General features: G+C 47.6%; 5 protein-coding genes across 5 annotated transcripts; 2 read left to right on the top strand and 3 right to left on the bottom strand.

Annotated features, from left to right (window-relative positions):
• Positions 1-189: 189 nt before the first annotated feature.
• On the bottom strand, positions 190-6,086 carry F4813DRAFT_345189 (DUF1709-domain-containing protein). Its single transcript, XM_049241742.1, has 5 exons — positions 5,555-6,086; positions 5,353-5,487; positions 2,180-5,291; positions 1,381-2,117; positions 190-1,318 (listed from the first exon to the last, which is right to left on the bottom strand). The coding sequence occupies exons 1-5, from the start codon at positions 5,573-5,575 to the stop codon at positions 857-859; spliced, it is 4,467 nt and encodes a 1,488-aa protein (XP_049103612.1). The 5' UTR covers positions 5,576-6,086; the 3' UTR covers positions 190-856.
• Positions 6,087-7,133: 1,047 nt separating this feature from the next.
• On the bottom strand, positions 7,134-10,455 carry F4813DRAFT_398245 (plasma membrane H+-ATPase; the record flags this gene model as incomplete). Its single annotated transcript, XM_049248024.1, has 5 exons — positions 7,134-8,550; positions 8,633-9,564; positions 9,621-9,844; positions 9,901-10,205; positions 10,256-10,455. The coding sequence occupies 5 exons, from the start codon at positions 10,453-10,455 to the stop codon at positions 7,134-7,136; spliced, it is 3,078 nt and encodes a 1,025-aa protein (XP_049103613.1).
• A 2,353-nt stretch (positions 10,456-12,808) lies between these two features.
• F4813DRAFT_345195 (DEAD-domain-containing protein) lies at positions 12,809-14,997 on the top strand. The gene is made up of 3 exons (XM_049241743.1): positions 12,809-13,203; positions 13,271-13,746; positions 13,797-14,997. The coding sequence occupies exons 1-3, from the start codon at positions 12,925-12,927 to the stop codon at positions 14,878-14,880; spliced, it is 1,839 nt and encodes a 612-aa protein (XP_049103614.1). The 5' UTR covers positions 12,809-12,924; the 3' UTR covers positions 14,881-14,997.
• A 781-nt stretch (positions 14,998-15,778) lies between these two features.
• F4813DRAFT_398246 (uncharacterized protein) lies at positions 15,779-16,840 on the top strand (the record flags this gene model as incomplete). The annotated part of the gene is made up of 1 exon (XM_049248025.1): positions 15,779-16,840. One exon carries the CDS (start codon positions 15,779-15,781, stop codon positions 16,838-16,840), a length of 1,062 nt encoding a protein of 353 aa, XP_049103615.1.
• Positions 16,841-17,555: 715 nt separating this feature from the next.
• Positions 17,556-23,882, bottom strand: F4813DRAFT_167754 (uncharacterized protein). Its single transcript, XM_049239150.1, has 5 exons — positions 23,805-23,882; positions 23,715-23,732; positions 18,165-23,507; positions 18,050-18,110; positions 17,556-17,995 (listed from the first exon to the last, which is right to left on the bottom strand). The coding sequence occupies exons 1-5, from the start codon at positions 23,819-23,821 to the stop codon at positions 17,753-17,755; spliced, it is 5,682 nt and encodes a 1,893-aa protein (XP_049103616.1). The 5' UTR covers positions 23,822-23,882; the 3' UTR covers positions 17,556-17,752.
• Positions 23,883-24,180: the final 298 nt, after the last annotated feature.

Here is a 24,180-nt window from a genome sequence, read left to right on the forward strand (position 1 = left end):
GTCGAGTTCATATAAATATATATATACTTGAAAGGGTTTCACTCCCCTACCTACTGGTACTTGGTATTTCATCATCACTATTACATTATCTACCTAGGTACCTATGTAGGTATATGTATATAAACCTTGATACACGGCTACTAGGTACATAACTGGCACTGAATTTAGGGGCAGACCTGAGCCGAGCATGTTGTGAGTAATGAATTTATTACTGTCAGAATACAGATAAGCAAGCTAGCAACGAGTAATCCCTAACTACAAATCCTCAAGACCTAACGTCCCTAGTAAAAACTCCCCTCTCGCCCGGGCGCCATGCATGCCATCACTTCCTGAAGGGGGCGGAGTTGACCAGCCTTCATAGCTCCAGGCTTACTTGGTTGATGTATTGGGAGGAATAACCTTCCAAACTCTCTTGTCTCTCACTCTCTCCGTCTCCAATCTCTGCGAAAAAAAAAAAAACATCTTTTTGTTGCGTGAGCATCCAGGCATACTGAAAAAAACAAAAACAAAGTAACAATCAATCGTTGTGATTAATTAGGCCTGTACAAGGAACCAGAATTATGAAACAAAAAGAATCCTGTACTTCCGGAGCCAGAACGACAAAGTTGTGTAGGATGTGTGTAATAAGTAAGCCAAACTGGTTGCGGAGTGTCCGTCGAAAGAACCAAGTGGACGATGGAACAAAACCGGAGTTATGGCAAAATGGCAAGATAGAAGGGCGAACTCAGTAGCGTGTTGATGATCATGAATTCATTCGTATGCAGGTCAACAGATCATACTGGGCATAATATTGTCGTTTCTTCGTTTTTCTGTCGCGGGATATCAATCATGAGAGCTTAGCAGAGCTATCTGAGACTTAGACGATCATGCTCTTAGTCCTCGAATGAACTCGTCTGGTCTCGGCGCGCTTTCGAAGCATCTCTTCCCGCTTAAGAACGAGTTCACACCACTTCCTGCGGGAACTGGGAGCGTTGGTGGTGTCCTCCTCTTCTCCAGTTCGACCGATGACATCGCCAAGGACCTTCATCCAGCCCTGCTTGTCTTCGCGGGTGTCGGCGTAGAAATCGATAATCTCGCCGTTGTTGAAGCGGATACGGAAACCCTCTTCAACAAACATGTAACCTTCTTCCTCTTCCGCGAAGGCAGAGCGACGTCTTTTACCGCCGCGACCCGTGGTCTCGGGGTCAGTCAGCTGCCGTCGATCGTCAATCAGTCGCTTGGCATTGGAGAGGTTGATTGTGGCACGAGGTTGACGGGTTGTTTCGTGATAAGCGGTAAGCTTAGTACCAACAAGTTTAAAGTAGCGGCGACGCCAATACTATTGATCCATCAGGTTAGTACTCGAATGCTTCCAGGCTGTGTGTTAAAAGTGACACTTACGGGGCAATCTCCTCCTTGCTGGCTTAGGTGACCCTCCCAGTTCCTAGACAATCTCTCCTCAGCTGCCTTCAACTCGCGGATGCACATATTCATGCTCTTTGGCATGTCATCATTCGTCGATCCTTTAGGTCGCGGCACGAAGAGAAGTTGCACTTCTAGTTTGCCGATCTTGTAGGGTGCGCGGCGCACAACCGAGTTGCTAGGAACTCCAGAGCGCTTGCTCTTGACGCTGTTGGCGAAGTTGGGCTCCTCGGTAGCCCATTCGTTGAAAGTCGCAATCTCTGCCATATAAGGTCGTCCATAGCAGCGGGATTCGTGCTCCTTAAGACAGACGTATGCGCGTGCGAAGGTTCCATCCTCTGCCGCAAGAGGAGATAGTAGGTCCCACGCCGTGGGTACAACATTCCTCTGCTTCGTAGCGGCGTCGCGCTGGGCCTGGGCGTAGGCTTCCTCTTCGGCGCGTTGACGAGCTTCCATCTCCTTTCGCTTCTTGGGGCTAGCGAAGACACGAGAAAAGGTAGATGGCTTGGGTTTCAACGTCTTGGTTGGCGCGACTGTTACGCGCTCAGGCGGAGGCCTCTCCAACTTCACGTTGAGGGTAAGTTGGAATTCCAACTCGTTGGGAACAACAAGTTCAAACTCCTGGCCGATCGGAGCGTTACGAGCCAGCTCCAACCAGGATGTGGTCACACAGTGTACTCCGTTGTCGAGAGTAAGGCTAAACCATGTTCGTTCATCTTGAGGGAGGTTAGTACTTATGTAGGAAAACATTTGGGTATCAATGTCAGGAAATACTTACTCTTGGGCAGGGGGAGATCAAGATCTTTCACGCCCATTACCTTGACAAATAATCTGCCTCGCTCGCCACACTCTTCCGTCGCTAGCTCGTGGCTATCTTCCTCGGGTAACGAATTCATCGCTGTCGAATTGCTTTCATGACCTGGTAGAGGTGGCGCTTGACCGTTGATACTTGGTGCGTGTCTCTTCTTGATACTTTTCCTGTGCTTACCATTCCAAGGCTCAACAGTCCACGACTGGGGGCGTTGCTGCTTAATTGGAGAGTTTCCGGCAGAACGGGTGCCAGCTCGAGCCTCTTCCGTCTCTTTGTCGCTTGCAGTAACGAGTTTTGTGTTCTGGCGCATAAGGTAACCTCGCTGTCGTGGAAATTCAATGTTAGTTTTAGTTATTCCACGGTACGAATTAACTTTATTGGTGTTTTGAGGATCGGAGCCTGACGCTTGTCTTTTTGGCTCATTGATTGCAGCAAGGGAGTGGTAGGCGTGGGGAAGAAATTGGGTATTGACCTTTTGTGCCTCGATGACCCGCTCAAAGTCCTGATCAAGACTGAGGCCTAAGTCAAGATCTAAAGTTAAACTACGCTGCTTAAAGCTTGGATGTCGCTCGATAAAATCGTCACCAGTAGGGACCTCGAGAGTGTCAGGTGCCAAATCCCGAGAAAGACGGTTACGATGCCGGTCAGGAATTGGTGGGACCACAGGTGCTACTTCTCGGCTTACTTGTCGGCGAGCCTCACGCATGGAAATAATGTCGGACGGGGTGGCAGAAGCGCGAGTCTTCAGCTTAGAGCCTGAAGAAGATTTAATGGTGGCTTCCCGCTCAGGAATGGCAGGTGACTCGATTAAAAATTCCTCAATCTCTTTAGCTTCATCGACTTCTTCGGCTTCTCTGACTTTCTCAACTTCTTCAACCTCCTCGACTTCCTCAACCTCCTCAATTTCATCCTCGTATTCCTCATCCTCATCCTCATCATCGGATATAGGATGGTGGATCACAGATTCAGGAGTACCTGGCTCTTCTGATTCGTACTCATCCTCTTCGGGATCTCCCCATCCGGAACCATCATATACAGGTTTCGATATACGCCTTTCCGGGGTCTTTGACCGTTCTAAGTAAGAGTCCGCATCCGAAGCTTTGTGACTCTCTAAGTGCGTAAGAGCACCTGCTTCCTTGGGCTTGGGGAGCATATGAGATTGCAAGCTACGAGTGAATTCTACGTCCTTAGATGAACTTGTTATCTGGGGAAGGGTAGCGCTAAAGTTTGTAATGGCACCTTCAAGAGCTGGACTAGCCGCTCGAGGAGTCGTGACCGACTCTTCTTCAGGCTGTGCATCCACGGGCTGGGGCTTCTCAACTTCGTCGGAGTATTGACTCTCCGTATCATCATCGTCGTCGTCGTGATCACTGTGATCATCACTATCGTCCTGGTCATCTTGGTCATCTTGGTCATCCTTTTGGGACATTGCATCTTCATCTTCAGACCGTTGATATAGGTCATAGACGTCACCTTTATCATCCTCACTCTCATGATGAACCACACTGTCCTCATTCGACTCCTCACCATCATCAAGAATCGAATCTTCGATACTAGCGATAGGGACATCAGGATCATAAGGAGCGTCGCGGGTGAGGCTCGGTTCAGGGCCTGATGACATAAATGTGAATTCTGATTCTTGATCCAGTTCCTTGTTGCCATTAAGGCGACGCAGGATGGACTGTCGAGAAATGCTCGGAAGCTGATAATCCATATCCAATCCGGATAGATCACCAACAGTGTCGTCCTCCTCATTACCTTCGTCCTCTCGGTCTTCATGGTCATCCCGGTCTTCACGATCCTCATGATCCTCATGGTCTTCATGGTCTTTATGATCGCTATGACCTGGAGTGGGGCTTGTAACTCTATCACGAGCTCCAGCTCGTCGCATGCGACGCTCCCGCTGCTGTTCAGCAAAAGTCTTTGCAGAGCTATCAGACTTAGGACTAGTCTCGTCCAGCATCATGAGCTTAAGTCGCTCTTCCAACGACATGCTACCATTGCCAATATTATGGATATCAGACTTGCTTATTGAAGCAGGGGGTGGCGAAGGGAGACTTCGAGGAGAGCCTAACATACGTTCTGCGGTAGCAGACAGTCCATTTGAAGATGCAGACTGGGAGCGGGCATGGCCCATTCCCGGAAGGGGAGGTAGAGGTCGATGCTCACTGCTAGATGTTGATGAATCTGTACGGGAATGTTGTGATTGTGGAGACATGGCTTGTGATAAGGTACCCTCAGGCATAGGACTGCTATCAAAGCGCGTGTCCCGATCTTGACGCCAATCATCAGGCCCGACAACTGGAGTCTTGTCTGTGTCTTCTAGTGTCGCATCAAAACTATCATCCTGTGCGTCCATCTCACCCCCAGGATAATGACCATAGATATAGTCATCATCGTCATCCTCATCATCCTCATAGCTACCTTCCCGCGAGTTTGTGCCAACAGAAGACATATCAGGGGTTGCCATTTCGTACTCATTAATCTGAGGTGGGGCAGCATCGAAGGTAACAGACTTGGCGTGGCGGTGGAGTGACTTGCCAGTTGGGAGTTCATGATCTTCAAATGACATATCCGAGAAAACATCACTATGTAAATCTTGACTGCTCTTAAGGCGGGCTGAAGAAAGTGATGATTTAGTCGGAGATGCTTGGTCCTTGCTTGGGCTGGGGGGTTGAGAGCCAACAGGAGCGGGAGATGAGCGAGAGCCAGTCTTTGTAGGGGTATATAGAGAGATGCTGGTCTGGCTATCTGAGCGGCCATGGCTTGATCGAAAGTTGTTTGTGAAAGCATTGCCTTGGACCTTAGCAAGAGGACGCTCTATTGCTGGTATACGCATGGGGTCGTATTCTTGTTTCTGTTCTCGAGCGAACATGGTACTATTTTTTACACGCGACGCCTTCTGCAGTCGCTCGATAGAAGAACGCCTAGTGGGCGACGGGGAACCAGCACGACCTCCATACAAGTCGTTTTCGATGCGATTATTGACATTACGATTCTGCCAAAACAGGCGCGGTGAAGTCGTGCCGTCCAGAGGAGATGACTGGAATGGAGATGAATCAGTATTAAGACCCATCTTCTAAAGCCACAAGGGTTAGCAGAGTCAATTTGAATTTGAGTTGGATCCAGAATGTAATTACCTTTGAAGGGTTCCAGCTTGGTGAGTTTCGTCGCTGCTCAGTGGCTGAGATCTCAGACAACGGACGCGGAATGCTACTCTTAATTGGCGATGTAGATGGGGTGCTGTTCTTAGCAATACGCAAAGGCTGCGTTACCTATTGATTAACGATTAACGGTTAATTTCCTATCATGTATTGTTTATACACCTCTTTCTTTACTTACAGGTTGCCCATCAGAGGCCATACTGAAAGGAAAACTTGCAAATTATGTCGTGATTATTGGTAATTCATGTCTCCCAATGGAGAAATAAAAACCGATTTACAAGATGTAGGTATGAGATGTATGATAAAGTTCCGTGGCCGTGCGGTGCAGAATATGCGGCCTACGAGATGCACAATTCGAGAATGGCGTTCAAGAGTTGTTTTGGAAAGTTATAGGGTTGCTAGGTTGACGCACCAAGCACCAAACACCAAGCACCAATCGGTGACAGCTGTAATGTTTACAAGCGGCTGAAAGTAGGTAGCTCCGAAAAGGCTGAGGACGGTTGCTAAAAAGGTAAGAAATAGTATATCGTCAGGCGGTCAAGAAGAAAAATAAAATAAAGGAGACACGTCAATGGCAAATGGTATAATTACCAAGTAAAAGATTATCTTCCTTCTACAAGAATGAGAAGAGAACAAATGTTGTGATGATAATAACACTGACCGAGGTTCTTGATCACAGGTTGCAGGTTGCAGGTTGCAGGAGGTTATTTGGATGGCGGGCGGAGGTAAACAGACATGGGAGAGTGGCTTGGTGGGGAGTGGGGGATAGCCAGCCAACCACTATCGCCCCACCAAACATACACCAAATATACAAGTTCCCGCCGCTAAATCTAGGAAATCACCGCTGTTCTGTCCAGGCTTTTTCCGTTGCTGTTGCCCCGCCAACACGATAACTCACGAGCCGCTAACCGGTCTAGGATTATCGTTTGTCTCAAGTTGATCTTAGTTACTGGGATACGTGTGCACCATTATGCACAAAATACAGTAGTATCGTAGTACGTACAGCCATGACCGACTTTCCGACTGTGCAACTTTCAAAAAGTACCTTGCTCTTCAGCCTTTTACTTGGAATATCTAAATAATACTATATATACTATATAATGTTTAGGCTTTAATAGACATTCAAAGTGTATATATATATATTAGGTAGTTATATGCATACCTAACTTAGGTAGGCATTTATGTAGTAAACAATATCAATAGATTAGTAAAGTATAGCAGGTAGGTACATACATAGTACATACATACATACAAGCTTTCTGCATCTCTTAGGCAAGATAGTCGAGTTCGCGGATACCTACATGCAATGCATTCATGTAGGTACACGACATAGATGTATGTATGTATGCAACTCTATAAGGAACATGTTGCGCGATTGAAAAAAAAAAAAAAAGATTCATTTAAATGTTCAAATTTGCATGTGCACACAACATTCATCTACAGCTCGTATTTAGATATCTCATGTTTGGTTGAGGCTATGAGTCTAATTTTACTCAAGAATAGGGGATAGGAGAAGACAAATCAGTACAACAACGATAACTTCAATCAGGGGTAAAATACATCACTTTGAGCAAAAAACAACTAGCTGCAGATGGTAGACCGCTAGATAAGCAAGATTGAGAGAGAAAGAAAAAAAAGGAAGTTTTATTTAATCTTCTTCCTGTAAAGACTGTTGGTATCAGATGCACCTGCAAAGACGCCGTATAGGACACTATAAAAGAATACAATTATTTTCATACATTAATTCGCCATTATTTCTATTCCTCTTCCTCGACCACTTGCTTCTGTGCAATGTAAAAGCGGTCACCCTTCTCATCCCTCTCATGCTCTAGCGCAACCTTACTTAGATGTGTAAGGATGTTCTCCATCATGGTATCTTGGGCCGATCTCTTCTTTCGGCCGAGGTCGTTGAGACTCTGCATACGAGTCATCATCTGGTAGACGATGGCAATGACGATGACACATGCAATTGAGTATATCCAGACGACAACGATGGTCAAGATATCCGTGGAGCCGTTCTCAGATAGCTTAGAAGAGAACGACATTATGCTGGAGGGCTCGCCCTGGCCACCCGAGAACCAACCATAGGCAGCGAAGAGAGACGCAAGGATATCGACACCGAAAATCGCGCTGACTAGTTGCCACGAAGGATATGTCTCAAAGCCACGCGTGACGAAGATGAGCCAGTTCTCTGTGAGCGATACCTGAAGGAAGATGATTTCTTGCACGCTGCCGTATTCCTGGATAACGCCACCGGGGAGCCAGAGCGTGCCGCGAAGGATCCAGGTACCGAGAGCAAGTAGAGTGCCGAGGACAACACTTATGATCCAGATCTTAGGTAGTTGCCACTCCACCGGTCGCTTTTCGTAGTGAGCAGTATCGTAAGCAACAGCAATCGTAGCCAAGTCAGCGAATAGAGCCAAGAAAACAATTAGGTCCGCACGGATAGTCTCGTTGATGATGATCATAGTGGTAACCAAGTAGATCTCAAGATGCAAGCAGAGGGCAATACGGTATTGGATGTAAGCCTTCATGCGCTGGAAGATTTGCCGGGAGATCTTGATAGCTGAGACGATAGTGCTGAGGCCTGGCGCGAGGAACACGATGTCAGCAGCGGCCTGGGCAGCCTCAGTAGCGCCTTCGACGGCGATACCACAATCCGATTTCTTCAATGACGGGGCGTCGTTGACACCATCACCAGTCATAGCCGTCAAGTGACCTCGTTGTTGAAGCATTTCAACTACCTGGTATTTGTGTTCGGGGAATACCTCTGCAAAGCCATCAGCCCTCTCGCAGAGGTCATGGATCGCGGTACCAGCCATATCACTGTGTAGTAGCTTGTCAGAGTTGTAGACTTTCGTGCCTAGAGCAAGCATGCGGCAAGTCTCCTTAGCAATAGCGATAGCGTCACCAGTAAGCATCTTGACAGAGAGACCAAGAGCTTGAGCCTCAGCGATAGTCTGAGCAGTGTCGGAACGGGGAGGGTCGAAAAGAGAGATCATGCCGAGCATTTCCCATGGGCCATCTTCCTCCTGAACAGCAACAGCAAGGGAACGGAAGCCACGGCGAGCAAATTCAGTGGCCTTTTCCTTAAAGAGGGCAGTTTGTTGTTCGTCGCAGTTCGTCAATGCCAGTACAGCTTTGGGCGCACCTTTTGCGCAAGTATATCGTACACTGGGTGCGCAGTTAGTATAGTATCCTTTATAGAAAGGGATAACCAGACAAAGTTGGTACATTCAATGGAATATTTACTTACCCGTTGTGAGTGCATATAGCAGTAATCCTTTTAGAAACAGGGTCGAAAGGGGTGAATTTCTCAGTCTTCCAGCCCTCGCTAATCATCTCCTTCGCCTTAGGATAACGGTTAAGAGTAAGAATAGTGATTTTGTCGATGGGGTCGAGGGATTTGATGTTGTGAGACGAAGCCAAAGCAGCAACAGCCATCATCCAGTTGATGTCAACACCTTCCATCACAAAAGGTTCTCGGACGGAAAGCTGATTGGCCGTTAGAGTACCAGTCTTATCGGAGCAGAGAATGTCGACACCAGCGAGCGACTCGATAGCTGTCAGCTTCTGTACGATGGCCTTTTCCTTAGCGAGGTATGCGGCACCAACAGCCAAGGTAGTGGTGGTAACGACGGGCAAACCAACGGGGACACCGATGATTAGTAGAATTAGCGCGTAGGTCAACAGGTTGTTTGAGCTTTCTTCTGGAGAGACGATGTGGAGGTTGCGGTAGAATCCACCAATCCATGCAGTGAGGATCCAGAAGACGACCAAAACGAGCAGAGTACTACCGATAGAGTCCATGATAGCCTTGAAGTGACCAGAGTCCTTAGCTCCTTGAACGAGGCTAGCAGTCTTTCCCACGAACGAAGCCTGTGCGCCAGAGGTGACCACGGCGTATGCCTTGCCACGCTTGCAACCAGTAGTGTAGTAAACGGTATCGGTCATGTACTTCTCAACAGCAAGGGATTCACCGGTGATAGCACTCTGGTCGGTGGCAACGATTGCGTGGCCCACATGGGGAGTTCCCTCCTCTTCAGCTTCTTCAAATTTCTCCCGGCGCGGCGATGTGACATCTTGAGCTGAAAGTTCCGCTTGGTACTGAGCCTGTCCGTTGGGGTTGTCGTATTCGCAGATAAGACGAGCGTCACCCGCAACGACATAGCCTTCTTCAATGATAATCTAACATAATTAGCTTCTTGATTGAGCTCAAGGAGGGATGGTGAAAAATAACTTACGATGTCACCTGGTACTAGCTCCCTGGCTCTGATCTCCTTCTCCTGGCCGTCGCGGACGACACGTGCCTTCATGGCAATATCTCCCTTCAGACTGGCGACAACGTCGGCAGCCTGCTTTTCTTGGTACCAACCGACGACAGCGTTCAGCAGCAGAATACCAATAATGATACCGCCATCGAGCCAGTCTTCCATAGCCAGAGCAATGATAACTGCAACTTCCATCACTATCGAGTTTGTCAGTTGATGAACACGTAAGGACAGTTAGCAACGCAGCACGAACCGTATAGGACAGGACCGCGGAAGAAACCGATGAACTTGATCAACATGTTCTCCTTCTCAGAAGACAACTCATTCCACCCAGAGAATTTCCGTCTCCGTTCGACTTCCATCGATGAGAGACCCTCTCTGATGTCTGTGTTCAACCAGTCACTCGGCGTCTCAAAGTCACTCAGAGACGCGCGAGCATAGCCACTCTTGCCACCCCTCCAGAATGCCCACCATGGCCTCTTCTGTTCTTGTTCGGAAAAGTCTTCCTCCCCCACTTCCGCATGGGGATCTCTGTACGTATCAACATAACGAATCAAACTAATAAATAAGTTAGTCGATATCAAATACATTTCTGCTGAGGTACTCACGCTTTGTACTCGTCTAAGTACGGGTTGTCGCCGTGATTGTTATTGTTGACCGCATTATTCCTTTGAGCCTCAGTCAAGAAACTACCCGCCTCTAGGTCATGTTCGGTTGAAGACCCATCGAGTGTAGAGTCGATATAGTTAGACGGAGCTGTCTCCTTCTTATGGCTGAACACCTTAATCTTCTTGAAATTGGGTGCCATTATGACCCTTTGTACAGCCCAGCTGTATTGAAGAGAATAAATTAAAAAAAGGAGGAAGGAAAAAGAGATCTGCGGAAGGCGAGGGAGGGAAGAGAGGATGAAGGTGGCGAGAGTGACAGACCAAAACTCTATTCCGAAGAGTTGAGGATGAGTCTCTACTTATACAACTCTCCAACGGGCGGAAAGGAAAACGGCACCGGCGACCATAGCGAAACCCCTTGGCTATAACTCTGAAGCAGCCCCGGGAGACACCATTTTGCAAGGAACATGATCCACAAACAAGCTAGGAAATAGCAGAGTTACCTTATTTAGCCCGAGGCGGCAATCTGAAGCTTGTCATGAAAGTAGCTGCTAAATTTTCCATCCACAACGAAGCTTTGATATCAGATGAATTGGCCTATCATAAGCTAAGTAAGTGTCGTATTGGTGGTAGGGGCCTCTCTGACAAAAGGTCCGTGATATAATGTCGATCTGTTTCGAGTCGACCGTTGCGGCTACCTCGATATAATTCAATGGTAACATTTAGCCAAGAAACAGCCAAAGACCGCGGCTACGAAAATGCCTCACGGGGTGCGGTTCGTTAGTGTCGTTACCTAGTGATCGATCTCATACGCGAGTCTGGGGTTATCGTATGTAGAAACATAGTCCCTTTGCCACAGTTTCAGCACTGACCAGAGATGAAACCGCCGCTCGATGAACTTGGAAGTGCAGCACGTGATGAATTATACCATATATGGATTTATTATCCTAGCGATGGGCAAACAAACAATAACGTGTTGAAACAGAAACAAACCAGTTGCCAATATGTCAGGGTTTCTTCTCAAGGAGCACCCGTCTCGGCTCCCCAGAAGATACCAGTGCCAAGAAGAGTCCTATCAGAGATCATCGCTTCTGGAAATAGCTAAGACAAGACGGAAACAATACGAAGAGATATACTATTAATAATATGCGCTTGGCGTTTACTGTAAGTCATTTACTGTAAGTCAGTTTGGCCGTTGCAGTTTCTTGTACGTAGTATGTCTGCATGATGAAGCGAAGAGGTCGATATCTATCAAATCTTGAGTTATCAAAATCCCAGCTAGGCAAGATACAATAAAGCCTCGAAGCTTAAAGTTAATGTCAAGGCTCTCGGAGATGAATCTTAACATCATCTCTGGTTACGGGCCTTCTCAACAAGGGATAGGCTATAATAACAGGGACGGCCTAGTCAATCGCACCTATGTACTATGTAGTAACCTACCTAACCTAGTATGTAGATCTTATCGAAATCCTTGAAACCCCACGGGAAAAGAAGCCTCACATCGTTTAGTTCGCCTAGGGTTGCGATAAGATGTCCAATCTGCCAATCGACAAGAAATTGCTGTGGCACCCTCGTTCAAGCCTCGTCACTCGAGATTGAGGCCCCAATAGGACTACTATATACAGTGTGCGCAATCGATACTGCGCAATCGATACTATACGTATTATATCATATCATAGCATAGCATATCATATCATAGCATAGCATAGCATAGCATAGCATACCGTATCATATCAACCTAACCTCATAGCGATAGTAATTCGTACCCGGAATAAAATGTCCAACTTCATGGATTGGCAAATTCTTACACCGAACCGATGAAACTTGAAACCATCAAACGGCCAGGTACTCGCTCTGCGGCGAGCAAGGCAAAGTGTTACTATCCGCTGGCGTACAGATGGTGTTACCATATGTAACGGCAGCGTATGTAAGAGAGTTGAGAAGCACAGATAAAATCACACCAATTATATTGAAGCCAAAGTCGTAGGGGTTCTCTTGGCCAAAACTCTTGGCTTTAGTGGTGCGGCGACCACGGTATTGACCAATTGGAACAAGCCTAACGAGCCAGCCGGTGCCAAGAACGTCGACACAAAAGCTTGGTTCGTCTAGTCGACTTTAGAAAGGCGTGAATTGGGGATGAAATTCTTCGAATCGGCTTGGGGGGTTGGAGAGGCGCGTGGGCTTTGCGCATTCATCCAATAATGACAAGACTGTTTACCCTGTCTGCCTGGACCCCTATGTAGCAATCCAATCTCAACTGCCGGAGAATGATTACGCAGTACGCAATATTGCGCTCCACATCGGTAAAAGGGACATTGGTAAAAGGGGAAGGGTTTTGCTAAGGACAGCGATTGAAATGAACTACCTACAAGTATCAATGTACCTAACTTATTAATGTACTCGCTTAGGTAAAAGTTCCATAGTTTTTATGTAAGCAAAATGGCATTAGATTAGGTACTTTGGTACGAGGTAGGTAGGTCCCAGAAGAGTCCAAGGTAAAATAGTTGTTCCAAGTTCCGTACTTGATGATAAGATAAGGAATTATTTTTCTAAGCCCACTTAGACCATCTATCTACTTTATTGAAGTGGATGGGCTATCACTGCAGACATCAACTGTTCCAACTATTCCAACTTCAAAATCTCTTATTTGCTACCGTGAATCCAACATCATGAAGCGCAAGTTAGACGAGAATGATGCGCCGGTCTCAACCGCCAACGCTGAAACCCCGAGCGCCGGTATGACCGCCACATTCGCAGATTTCGGCCTCGACAGCAGACTCCTTCAAGCCACAGCCCGCCAGAACTGGCATACGCCAACCTTGGTTCAAAGCAAGGCCATACCGCTGGCTATCGACGGTTGTGATGTGCTGGCAAAGGCTAAGACAGGCTCGGGGAAGACTGCCGCTTATACCCTACCTATCCTCCAAGCTATCCTCAAGCGCAAACAGGTATGAATGAACATAACCTGCTTCAGATCAGATTAGATATGACAAGATGGGACTGATTCCAGGCTAGACCTCATCGGATTCATATACGGCCGCTCTTATCCTAGTCCCAACGAACGAATTGGTAACACAAGTCGCCAAAGTACTGGAATCTCTCACTTCGTATTGCTCTAGAGAGATTAAGGTCTCCAAGCTGTCTGACAAACTTTCTGATGCTGCCCAGCGCGCCGTCCTCTCAGATTCAGCTGATATAGTGGTTGCGACACCCGCCAGAACATGGCACAACATCAAAAATTCCGCACTGTCCGTGGATAAACTTACACACTTAGTCTTAGACGAGGCAGACCTTGTATTATCATACGGTTACGATGAAGATCTACAAAATGTCGCATCTTCGCTACCAAAAGGGTTGCAGACAACTCTCATGAGTGCGACGCTCACGCCGGAAGTTGACACCCTAAAGGGGCTTTTCTGTCGAAATCCCACAGTTCTGGATCTGGTTGAGCCTAATGAAGATGGAGGTGGTGTTTCGCAATTTGTTGTCAAGTATGGCTGCGCATCTCCTATCTTGAATCGCAATGCTAACGGATGTATAGGTGCGGCGAGGACGAAAAGTTTCTCCTTATTTATTGCATGGTAAAGTTAGAATTGGTTAAAGGCAAGGCAATTATATTTGTCAGTGATGTTGACCGATGCTATCGACTCAAATTGTTCTTTGAGCAATTCGGAATCCGGAGTTGTCTCTTGAATTCTGAGCTACCAGTTAATTGTCGAATCCATGCTGTCGAGGAGTTCAACAGGGGAGTTTACAACATTATCATTGCCTCCGACGAAAACGAGGTGGTAGGCGAGGAAAAGGACCAACTTGAATCGACCAGTGAGGGGACCTCTAGTAATGCTCGTGAGGATGCTACCAGTGAGACGCCGGAAAACAGCGAACAGAGCAAGGCTATTGTTCCGACCTCTAAAAAACGCAAATCTTCACGACGCGATAAAAATTACGGAATATCTCGAGGAATTGATTTCAAGAATGTTGCAGTTGTCATAAATTTTGATCTGCCACTATCATCTCGCTCGTATCTGCACAGGATAGGGCGGACCGCGCGTGCGGGGCAAACGGGCATGGCATTATCCTTTGTTGTCCCCAAAGACAAATTCCGGAAGCACATGCCTACTAGCATCGAGACAGCAGAAAATGACGAGAAGGTGTTATCTAGGATTATCAAGCAGCAGGCTAAGAGAGGTCACGAAGTCAAACCTTATAACTTCGACATGAAGGCCGTAGAGGCATTCCGCTACCGAATGAACGATGCCCTAAGAGCCGTTACAAAAGTAGCTATTAGAGAAGCGCGACTACGAGAGCTCAAGCAAGAGTTACTCAAGAGCGAAAGTTTGAAGCGCCACTTCGAGGAGAATCCTTTGGAAGTCCGTCATCTTCGCCATGACGTTGAACTTCGCACAACAAGAAGCCAGCCCCATCTCAAACATGTCCCCGATTACCTATTGCCAAAGGATGGGAAGAAAGCAATTACCCCTAACGAGGTTGGATTCGTACCATTCAAGAAGGTGCTTGATGGGAAGGGGAGGAAAAGCCGAGTTTCAAAAGGCAGGGGTAGGCGGATAACTGGTCGTAAGAGCGATCCTCTGAGATCGTTTAAGGCAAGATCCAAGACCAAGTAGGTACCTACTGGTAGTCAGGTTGTTTTGTTCATTCTTAGCTAGAAGTAGTCTCATGCTCATAGATACCCACAACCCTCATAATCTAGCAATAGCAACTAATCGTGCCTCCCCTGCGAATATCCTTCCCAGTTCGTGACTTCATACCTACTCGTCTTACAGGTCGTTCTACCCAGTTTGTATTGTAAAGTTTTTAGAGCAGTGCCTTTTGATATATAACCATAACTGCTTCGACCTGGTATTTCTGAAACCCAAGACACATTTCCCCTAAATTACAACACAGCACATCTGTCAAGATTCCAAGACATCCGGACTTTCAGTATGTATAGCCGTAGGTTTCCAGAGTTATCCTAGAGCTCCTCGCGGGGTAACGAGGTTGTTTCCATGCTTCTTGCTCTACACCATGGACAACGATCAATTACAACGTGATTTAGAACAAATTAACGAAGCATTTAGAATTATACACGAGCAAGCTCCTCGGTTTGCGAACGTGCTAGCCTTCCAGCACAATGTCGTGCTGGACTTGCTCCGGGACATCTAGGCGCAAGTAGCTGGTGTTCAAGGTGGCCTAGTCAATGCTCGACAAGATATAGCGAGACTACAAGAGACTCAGTCCAGCTCCAATCAACGCATTTTAATATTAGAAAATTCTCTAACTCGTTCAACGAACAAAAAAAAGAACCTCCCCTAGAAATCCATATAAAAAAACACCCGCTCGAACCGCCGGTGCAATCTTAGCCACCGGAGAGTTAACACACATCCACCTCCCACCTCCCCTTCCATCCCGAAGTGTTCCTGCGATCTAGCGTTGATCCATAGTAGACACAAGGCAGATATTAGAGGCTTAAGGAGCTGAGAATTGCCGTTCTGGATTAATACACCTAACCAACCAGGCCGAACGATGTCACCACATCAGAACCTTACCATCGTCACAGAGTTGCAAAACAGGATACCTATTCACTTTGATCGTCATCCGCGATCAAGCATACTTCCTGAGGCCGAAAGCAGTGACAGTTCTGCTGCGAATTCCCCTGTCCTTGTTGCTACGAATGTCCCTGCCGCTGCAAACATTCTAATCGCTAACCCGACTATCGCAGAGCCGGTCGTCACAGACCAAGACCAATCCGCTGACGCAGCACCTATTACGTCGGAATATAAACGTGGCGGCGTGTCTACAGAAGCCGGGGTAGATGGAAAAGGTTCCTATTCATACAAATGGAAATATGTATTATTCTCTAGGACCAACCAGAACGACCCCCAGGAGCTGCCTGGATTGTTTGTAAATCGTGAACAAGCCAATGCCGAACTGGACAAAATAACACATCACGATAACATCGAAGGTGGCATGACCGCCGTAACCCGGAGACTCGCCTATGTGTATACCCCATCCAAGTTACTCAAAGTCGAGCTCACGCTAACCAACGGCGAAGAGCGCATTCTGTGGGTGGAGAGGCGCCTTGTGGATCTCCAGCACGACCTCACCAAGAAGGAGCGGGCGCTCAAAAAGTGGTCTCCCAATAGGCCTAAACTAGCTCTCTACATCGTGGAGTGCGAATTCATGACGCGAGGGACCACAGAAACACCCCAACAGGCACCCGAAGAGAGCGATGGCTCCATCCCCGCCATGTCCCACGAGCAAGTAGGCGCTCTTAGCGGTGAAACCGAACTATATCGCCTACCACTAACCATATTCACAGAGAGAGGGCTAGCCAACGAGCACGCCGGCACCCTGTTCCTAAATCACTCGAGGGTCAAGGAGGAGATCCGATGGCCAGTAGATGACGATTGGTGGGCGGAACATGCGGTGCCAATTCACAGGGAAGCAGAAAAGGCGGCGAGAATTCCTAAGGCGCTGTATGCTGCGGAGATGTACACACACGATATGAATACAAGGCTGGGGTTTGACAAGATCAGGGTGGCAGTCAGTGCGGTGGATGATGTGAATGGACCGCTGAATATCTGATCGAGGTATATATATGTGCTGCGGTTGCGAAGGTAGGGCGAGGGTTAGGGTTTGGGGGGGAGAGGGAGAGGAAGAGGGCATGGTGCTTGTGCTAGGCAAGCAAAGAAGTTCAATAGGGAGGAGTTTCGCGATGGTTTGCAGATAGGAGGCAATGCTAGAGCTACAGGCATATTAGGGCTAATACGCACCTGCTTTCATCTGGGATCCGGCGATGGTCTGCGTCGATTTCAAGCTGAATTCTTCCTGGGATCAAGAATGATTCCATGGAAATTTATGGTTTTACAGAAAATAGGATCTGAAATGAATATTGAATTAAGTGTATCAAAAAAGATTTTCGGGATATTGCATAGGTGCTTACACAAACTAGGTACCTACTGATCTGTGATTTCTCATCCGGGCTGCTTGGGAAACTCCGGATGCAATGTATTCGGAAGCTAGCAAGCCGCGTTGTTGTCCGGCTGGAGAATATTAGCGAAGCCGGAGGTTCGGCGCGGGGCAGAGCGAGCGCTTCCGGGAATTTTGCCTAATATGGTAGTATGTACCAAAGGTGGGGCCGTCCAAAAAGTCACTAGACAGGCTGGCCTACAAACAATATCCCAGAAGACATGTGTGCCTTAGGTAGTCTCTTAAAATTAAATATAATCTTGAGTAAATCTAACCTGCTTTTCAGCTTTAAAGATTGGTCAAACTTGATATGCTTCGAGCCAGCAACGCATCTTCTAGTGAAGTCAATATATTTAGTCGAGCCCTACTGCGAGGGCAGTTAATGCATTATATCGCTAGTTCTTCCTATTATACAATACTACACAATATAATACCGGTACGTTTTGCCCATAGGCATGCCGTTATTATCGATGCTGCTCCTGATACTTGGCCCTCTGGGGACTCTCATTAATCTTTAAATCGCAATCGTTATTGCATCGTTTTGAGAAAGCCGTCTAAGTCAAAGCTTTCCTCGTACTGGCGGTTATCCCAGAGTTCTCCTAGGTCATCTGCCCATGCTTTCTTGCCTGGTGCTCTCACGTCTCCTGTTTCGACATCCACCATATCCTCCTCTCGTCCTTCCATAGTGCCTTGAGGTTTATCTGATATCAGGCTCGGTCCTGAATCACCTAGGCTGAATAGGTCTAATATTTGGTCCGTGTCCATGGTTCCCTTGAGAGCGAATTAGTACGATTTTCAGCGTGGCAAATGGGTGATGTTACTTACTAAGCCGGCATTCTGTTGGTTCACCACGGTAGATGCTACATCTATCTTGAATGCTTGAAGGCTATATATCCAGCAATTAGTAGGTGCTAAACTAAGCGCAGATATGTGTGCTTACCTCAGAATCTTCTCTTCCAGCGTGCCTCTCGTAACCAACCGGTAAACGTTGACAACTTTCTTCTGCCCGATTCGGTGAGCACGGTCCATGGCTTGGAGATCTCGTTGAGGATTCCAGTCATGCTCGACAAAAATGACAGTATCCGCTCCTGTAAGGTTGAGACCTAAGCCACCAACGCTAGTAGTGAGTAGTAAACAGTCGTATGACGGGTCCTTGTTAAATTTATTAACGATGTCCTGCCGCTTATTTGCCTCGACAGAGCCGTCGAGTCGTAGATATGAAACAGAAGGAAGCATGCGCTTCAATACTGTATTCTGGACCATGTCAAGCATTTCTTTCATCTGACAGAAAATCAACGCGCGATGCGGCTTTATTGGCTGGTAGAGAGGGTCGTTCGAATCGGTACCTTCAATTCCAATACCGCAATCAACCAGCAGGTCTTTGAGAGCGGTTAGCTTGGGAGCGTGTACCGGGTCTTCTACGCTGGTTCCTTGTTTCGCAAGGAAGCGCTGGGTATCGTCATAAAGTTTGTTGCTCGGTGTCATGACAAGTGCCGGAGAGTTACACAGCTTTCGCATGTACTGCAAAGCTTGGAAGATGTGCTGCTTGGCTTCTTTATCATCACGACCGGCTTCCTCCGTGAGCTTCTTACTCTGTTTCTTGGTGAAATCTTCGAATAATTTCCTTTGCAGGTCGCTAAGATCGCAGTAGTAGTTTTGGAGAATCTTGGGAGGAAGATCGTCAAGAACTTCCTCTTTCAAACGACGAAGTAAGAATGGTAGGACTTGTTTGTGTAGAGCTTCGATCGCTAGAGCTCCGGCTTCTTGTTCCTTGGAAGAAGCTTTACTGAAGCGACTGGCGGCTATCGGCTTAGCAAATCGATCTAAGAACACCTTTTCGGCTCCAAGGAACCCCGGCATTAAAAAGTCAAAGAGCGACCAGAGCTCCAGGACGTTGTTCTGAATCGGCGTGCCGGTTAGGATTAATCGATGATTACTGGCGAGTCTCTTTACGGCAAGGGTGATTTTCGCTTTGGGATTTTTGATCAAGTGACCCTCATCGAGCACAATGTAATTCCAACTCTGCTTCTCAAGATAATCAGTATCGTTGCGACAAACTTCATATGAAGTAATGACGACGTCGGTCGATGCGAACTGAGCTGCCTTGGCCCTTCTTTCGGTAGGAGGCCCAACGAAAGCGGTGACGCTCAGGAAAGGTGCGAACGTCTTTAACTCTTGTTGCCAATGTCCTGAGAGCGTTGGTGGGCAGACAATAAGGGATGGGAGCTTTCGCACGTCCGGAGCACTGGTCTTTTTGAACTCTTCTGCTCTGTTGTAATGATCACTCGCGACGATACAAAGGGTCTGAAGCGTCTTTCCAAGCCCCATATCATCGCAGAGAATGCCGTGGAGGTGGTACCTGTTTAGGAAATGAAGCCAATTGACGCCCTCTTGTTGGTATGAACGCAACTCAGCATTGATTGCGACTGGTATTTTGAATGGCTCAACTTTCTTAGGGTCAAGGAGCTGTGCGATAAATGTTCTCTCGCGGTCTCTACCCTTTAGTAGCTCTTCAGAGAGGCCAGGTGGATCAGGGATGCCAGCCTCGAGGGGTACTAGTTTAACCAACGTAGCAAAGGATGTAGTCGCGATCAGGCGAATATCGTTGTCCGAGTCGCTCATACGACCTAAAACAGGCACGATGAGGAAAATGACGTAAGGGAGAATGCCGTCACCCATGACGGCAATCAGGTGATAAATAGCTTCTATCGCGCCTTGACGGAACTGTAGGTCTATAGGGTTGTTAATAGAAGGCAGCACTTTCTCCACGAGTGCAGTCATGCCCTCCACGGCGATGACACTGCAGATAGTGGCCAAGCATTTCGCAGCCATGTATCGAAATATGGATAGTTCCGAATGAAGTGACTTGATGACAAGTGGTACTTGTTGCATTATGAATGGGTGAAGGGCTTTGTCTAACGTCGGTGTCATGGTTCGGATAACCGACATAGCATCTACGATTTCTTGCCCGAACAGATCCTCAGGGTCCTTGGCTTCGGCAGGCAGTTCGCCTGAAAATGCCTTCATCAAAGGTTCTTCCATAAAAGCCCTCAAGCTCGGGACTGTAGTAAACAAATCTGCACCGAACGTGCGGGAGAGAATCTCGAGAGCTTCTTTCGCTCCCCGTCGGGTGATGCGAGCACCTTTAGCTTCCCGAGCAAACTTAGCAGCGTCTGGCCCATGATCAACTCTGTCTTCCTCTTTTTGCATTGATAGGATGATATTTGTCTTCGTTGCGTGAACCGGAAACTCGGGCGTTTCGGCAACCTCAACGCAGGAGAATTTGACTAGATTAGAAACGACCTTGTCGGCGGGGCCCCGCCGGCCTTTCTCGGTGAATAATTGGACTAGCCGGCCAATTGTGTCAGCGGAGCGAGTCTGGAGTTGCTGGTTCTCCTCCAGCTTGATGCTATCCATAATAGCCTTGATTAGAGGGCTTGGTTTCTTGGGGAGTACTTTCATTGCTATGAGAGCGCAGGCAGCTGCAGCTCTAATACGAACGTCTCGCGTGTCTTTGATAGATTTGGCGTCCTCGATCGCCTCTATCGCAGCTGCGCGAAGTTCGTTGAGTTGCTGATTAGCAATCAAGCGTTGCGCTGGTACCATGACTCTTTTTAATCTTTCGAAATCCTCGTTAACGCACTTCTCAGCTGTGGTGAGAGAAAAAGCTCCTGGGCCTGCTTCTGCCTCGCCTTGCACAACAACAGGAAGAGCTGGAAGTTTGTGTTGAGGCACCTTTCCATGGTCTCTGAAGAGACTCATGAGCTGTTGGCATTGTGAACGTACTCGCTGAACATAACTCACTAGATCGCGATATTGGGAAGGTCGTTCCATATCTATGATCTTTTGCAATTCACCCATATATCTCGACGTTTCGGCTTGAGATGAAACGCAGTTTCGAGCGTATTCGTCGATCACTATGCACGCCGCGAGTTGAGTAGATGAATAGGATGATACTAGTCCCGGGACGAGCGTGGCATCGTAGGATTCCAGATGCTGCGTAGGCACAAGCGACATGATCAAACCCATTGCTGCAGCTGCAGAGACACGAGAGCGGATAAGGGTGTCAATCCCGACTAGGTCCACATCTCCTTGCATCATGTGGCCATCGAGATCGTGTGAGTGAGCAGTTGGAGGCGGATCGTCCGCCTTGGTGGACTTCTTTCGCCTCTTCGTAGCTCGCTCTCCCTCCGGCTCGGAACCCTTACGTGCAGTTGAAGGGGAGAAACCGGGTACTGAGTATGTGCCTCCGGATGGCTTGAGGAAGAGCGCACCATTCATAGGTATAGGATGCCGAGAGACGCCAACAGGATGTAGAGTAAGTTGCATAAGGGCATCGATATGTGGGGCAAACTCATGCGCCAGCGTATCTGGATTCTTCGCCAGGCATTTAACTAGAGCAGCCCACAGATCCATGGACATGCGGAGAGTCTCCTGGTCACGCTCCACGAGCATATTTTGGAATATCAATCGGAGGATTCTTCCATCAAGCCACCCTTGGGATTCTGTGCCGAGATTGACAAACGTCATGAGAGCTTTTAAGACGGCAAGACGAACCGAGGTTATTGTATGTCGTAAGAATGGATAGAGTCGCGGGACTAATAGCGTAAAAGACCTCTCTTCGTCTTGTTCGGCAGAATGCTTCATTGCTTCTAAGACCTCCGGGAAGCCGCAGAGAGTAGCTAATAGATCCATAATCTTACCCGTGCTAGCACTAAGGTCATCTCCTAAGCTGGACAGACTTTCCCACACAATGTAGATTAGTTCATCGAGTGCCCCTGGTCGAAGCTTGACGAACTCCTGGGCTATGGGGATCAAAGTGGCCGCACTGACAGATCGGACATCATCGTCGCTGTCACCGAGACCCTTCATGACAGCTTGGATTATACCATCAATCATATCGTTGTGCTGGAGTAACAAATCCTTTCTCACCGCAACAACATATCGCAAGCCTACCATGCCACCATGGCAGACAGCCCAGATTGGCCTATCCAAACCAAGGTCCTGCTGCATCACCATTCGAAGCAAAATTCGATAAATACTATAAACAGACGCCGGTGGCACATGTTTCAGGAATGAGCCCAGAGTCTGACCAACGGTCTCTCGAATTGGTGCGACAGATGTATCGGAGGCATAATCTGTGAATCTGTCCAGCATGAGCACGCAACAGAGTCGGCAGGCCATGTCATCCAGCCACTTTCTGTTAAACGCATCATTCTCGACTCTCGATTTCCCTCTCAGCCGGCCAGCCCCAGCACCATGTACCCGTAGTATCTCTCGCAGGCCCAGTGCAGCACCATGGCGCGTCTCCCACTGCGCATCGAATATGTCGATCTTGAGAAACTCGCACAGGCGTTCGTACGGCCATTCCGACCCTTGAAGCTCGTCTTCCGTCTCGATTTCTGATTTAATGGTAACAATTGGCCCTTTAAACTCGGATACGATCTTGGTATCCTCATCGACGTCGGCTGGTCGATCAAGACTAAAGTAGTCCGTCTTTCCGCCCTTCTTCGTATCGGCATCTGGCATAGGTGTATCGTCCAACCCTTCTGATCCCGCTGTAAAGGAACGGCGTATGGATAAGTCTCCAAACCCACTTTTTCCTTGGGCGGCCTTTTGTGCATCTCTCTTTCGTTTTCTTTTAAGAACATTTAGCTGTCGAGCGCTTAAGCCGGACTCTTCGGCTGGTTGATTGGACCCAACACTGGTAATAGTATCCTGACGAGTTACACCATTAGGAGGGTTAGGATCCTGCGCCGTGAAAGGGCTGGCTGATTTTTCAGCTGTGATCGGAACTTCCTCATCTTCGAATCGTCTGCCCAACAGCCCAAGCCGGCCCGTGAGCGTCTTCTTTTGATGCGCGAGCCGCGCTTGGGGGTCAAGACTCGCAAGTCCGTAATCCACATTACCGGTCCTCAGCAGCTCACGACCATATATGAGTATAATCGAGACATCTAACGCCTCGGGCTTGAAGTACTCATCGGAGGATAACGGCGGCTCATCGTTTTCCTCCTTTTTCACGAAGTCGGGTTCACCGCTGACCTCTTCCTTCTTCGCTATGGTAGGATCCTCATCCTCATTAGGATCGTAAAAGGGAGCGTTCTCGATAATTTTACCAAGAGCCTTGGCTGCAGTAGCTCGAGTATCCCAGTCCTTGTGACGAAGGTAAGGTACAACTCTAGATAGTAGGTTGAAGAGTTCCTCAGGGTGTAGTTTTTGCCAATCAGCTAATTGGTTGACGGCAGTATCTTTAATTAACTTCGTACTGCCTGTCTCGAGGATTCTACAAAGAGTCAGTAATTAAATACATAAGGTAATAACTGACAAAGCTTATTGATTTGACTGTTCTAGTTGACCTTTGGCCACATGACCGAGTTCATTAAAGTGTCAACAAACAAGGCAAATGGGGATATACTCGAGCTTCAATAACAGCTACCCCCCTTGTCGATCGGACATAGGTAGGACAAGCAACAAACAAATAATTACTTACGTGACGAGACGGTCAAGCCTGTATTGTATGCGTTCTATGGGTCAGCCTGTGTTCCTTAACTCAGGGTGTGAGAGGGTAGATAGGACTCACCTTGACGCCATTTTCATAAATCACGCCTGGGCTACAGTGCCAATACCTGGCAGAGATTCATTTCATAATAACGATCTGCAGGTGTTGATTAGTATGGTGTATCCTTTGATAAACAGCAAAACATCTAGGTAACATTAGTGTAGGGGAAGGTGATAGGTTGAGATTTGGATGCAGTAGGATGTAGGATTTTGTGTCTTGAACATGCACATATACTATAAGTCGAGTACAGATGAAGAAGCTATTGTGATATTGGACTTGCTACCTGACTAAGGTAACCCTAGGTCCGATACAACTTCTGTTGCATCTGCTACATCTCTTCTTTCCTACGTGATCAAGCCTCAATAAGAAAGAAAAAACATCAGTGTTCCTTTAGAAA

Source organism: Daldinia decipiens (assembly GCF_022478715.1).
Source record: "Daldinia decipiens strain CBS 113046 unplaced genomic scaffold F4813scaffold_3, whole genome shotgun sequence".
Classification (NCBI taxonomy): Eukaryota; Fungi; Ascomycota; class Sordariomycetes; order Xylariales; family Hypoxylaceae; genus Daldinia; species Daldinia decipiens.

Coding starts and splice junctions, on each gene's coding strand:
- F4813DRAFT_167754 (XM_049239150.1), bottom strand. Junction 18,111..18,164: donor CTGGAAGAGAAGATTCTGAG/GTAAGCACACAT, acceptor CTGGATATATAG/CCTTCAAGCATTCAAGATAG. Junction 17,996..18,049: donor ACCAACAGAATGCCGGCTTA/GTAAGTAACATC, acceptor TTCGCTCTCAAG/GGAACCATGGACACGGACCA.
- F4813DRAFT_345195 (XM_049241743.1), top strand. CDS start 12,925: ATGAAGCGCAAGTTAGACGAGAATGATGCGCCGGTCTCAACCGCCAAC. Junction 13,204..13,270: donor CTATCCTCAAGCGCAAACAG/GTATGAATGAAC, acceptor ATTCCAGGCTAG/ACCTCATCGGATTCATATAC. Junction 13,747..13,796: donor GTTTCGCAATTTGTTGTCAA/GTATGGCTGCGC, acceptor ACGGATGTATAG/GTGCGGCGAGGACGAAAAGT.
- F4813DRAFT_345189 (XM_049241742.1), bottom strand. CDS start 5,575: ATGGCCTCTGATGGGCAACCT. Junction 5,292..5,352: donor CAAGCTGGAACCCTTCAAAG/GTAATTACATTC, acceptor TTGTGGCTTTAG/AAGATGGGTCTTAATACTGA. Junction 2,118..2,179: donor TGATCTCCCCCTGCCCAAGA/GTAAGTATTTCC, acceptor ACCTCCCTCAAG/ATGAACGAACATGGTTTAGC.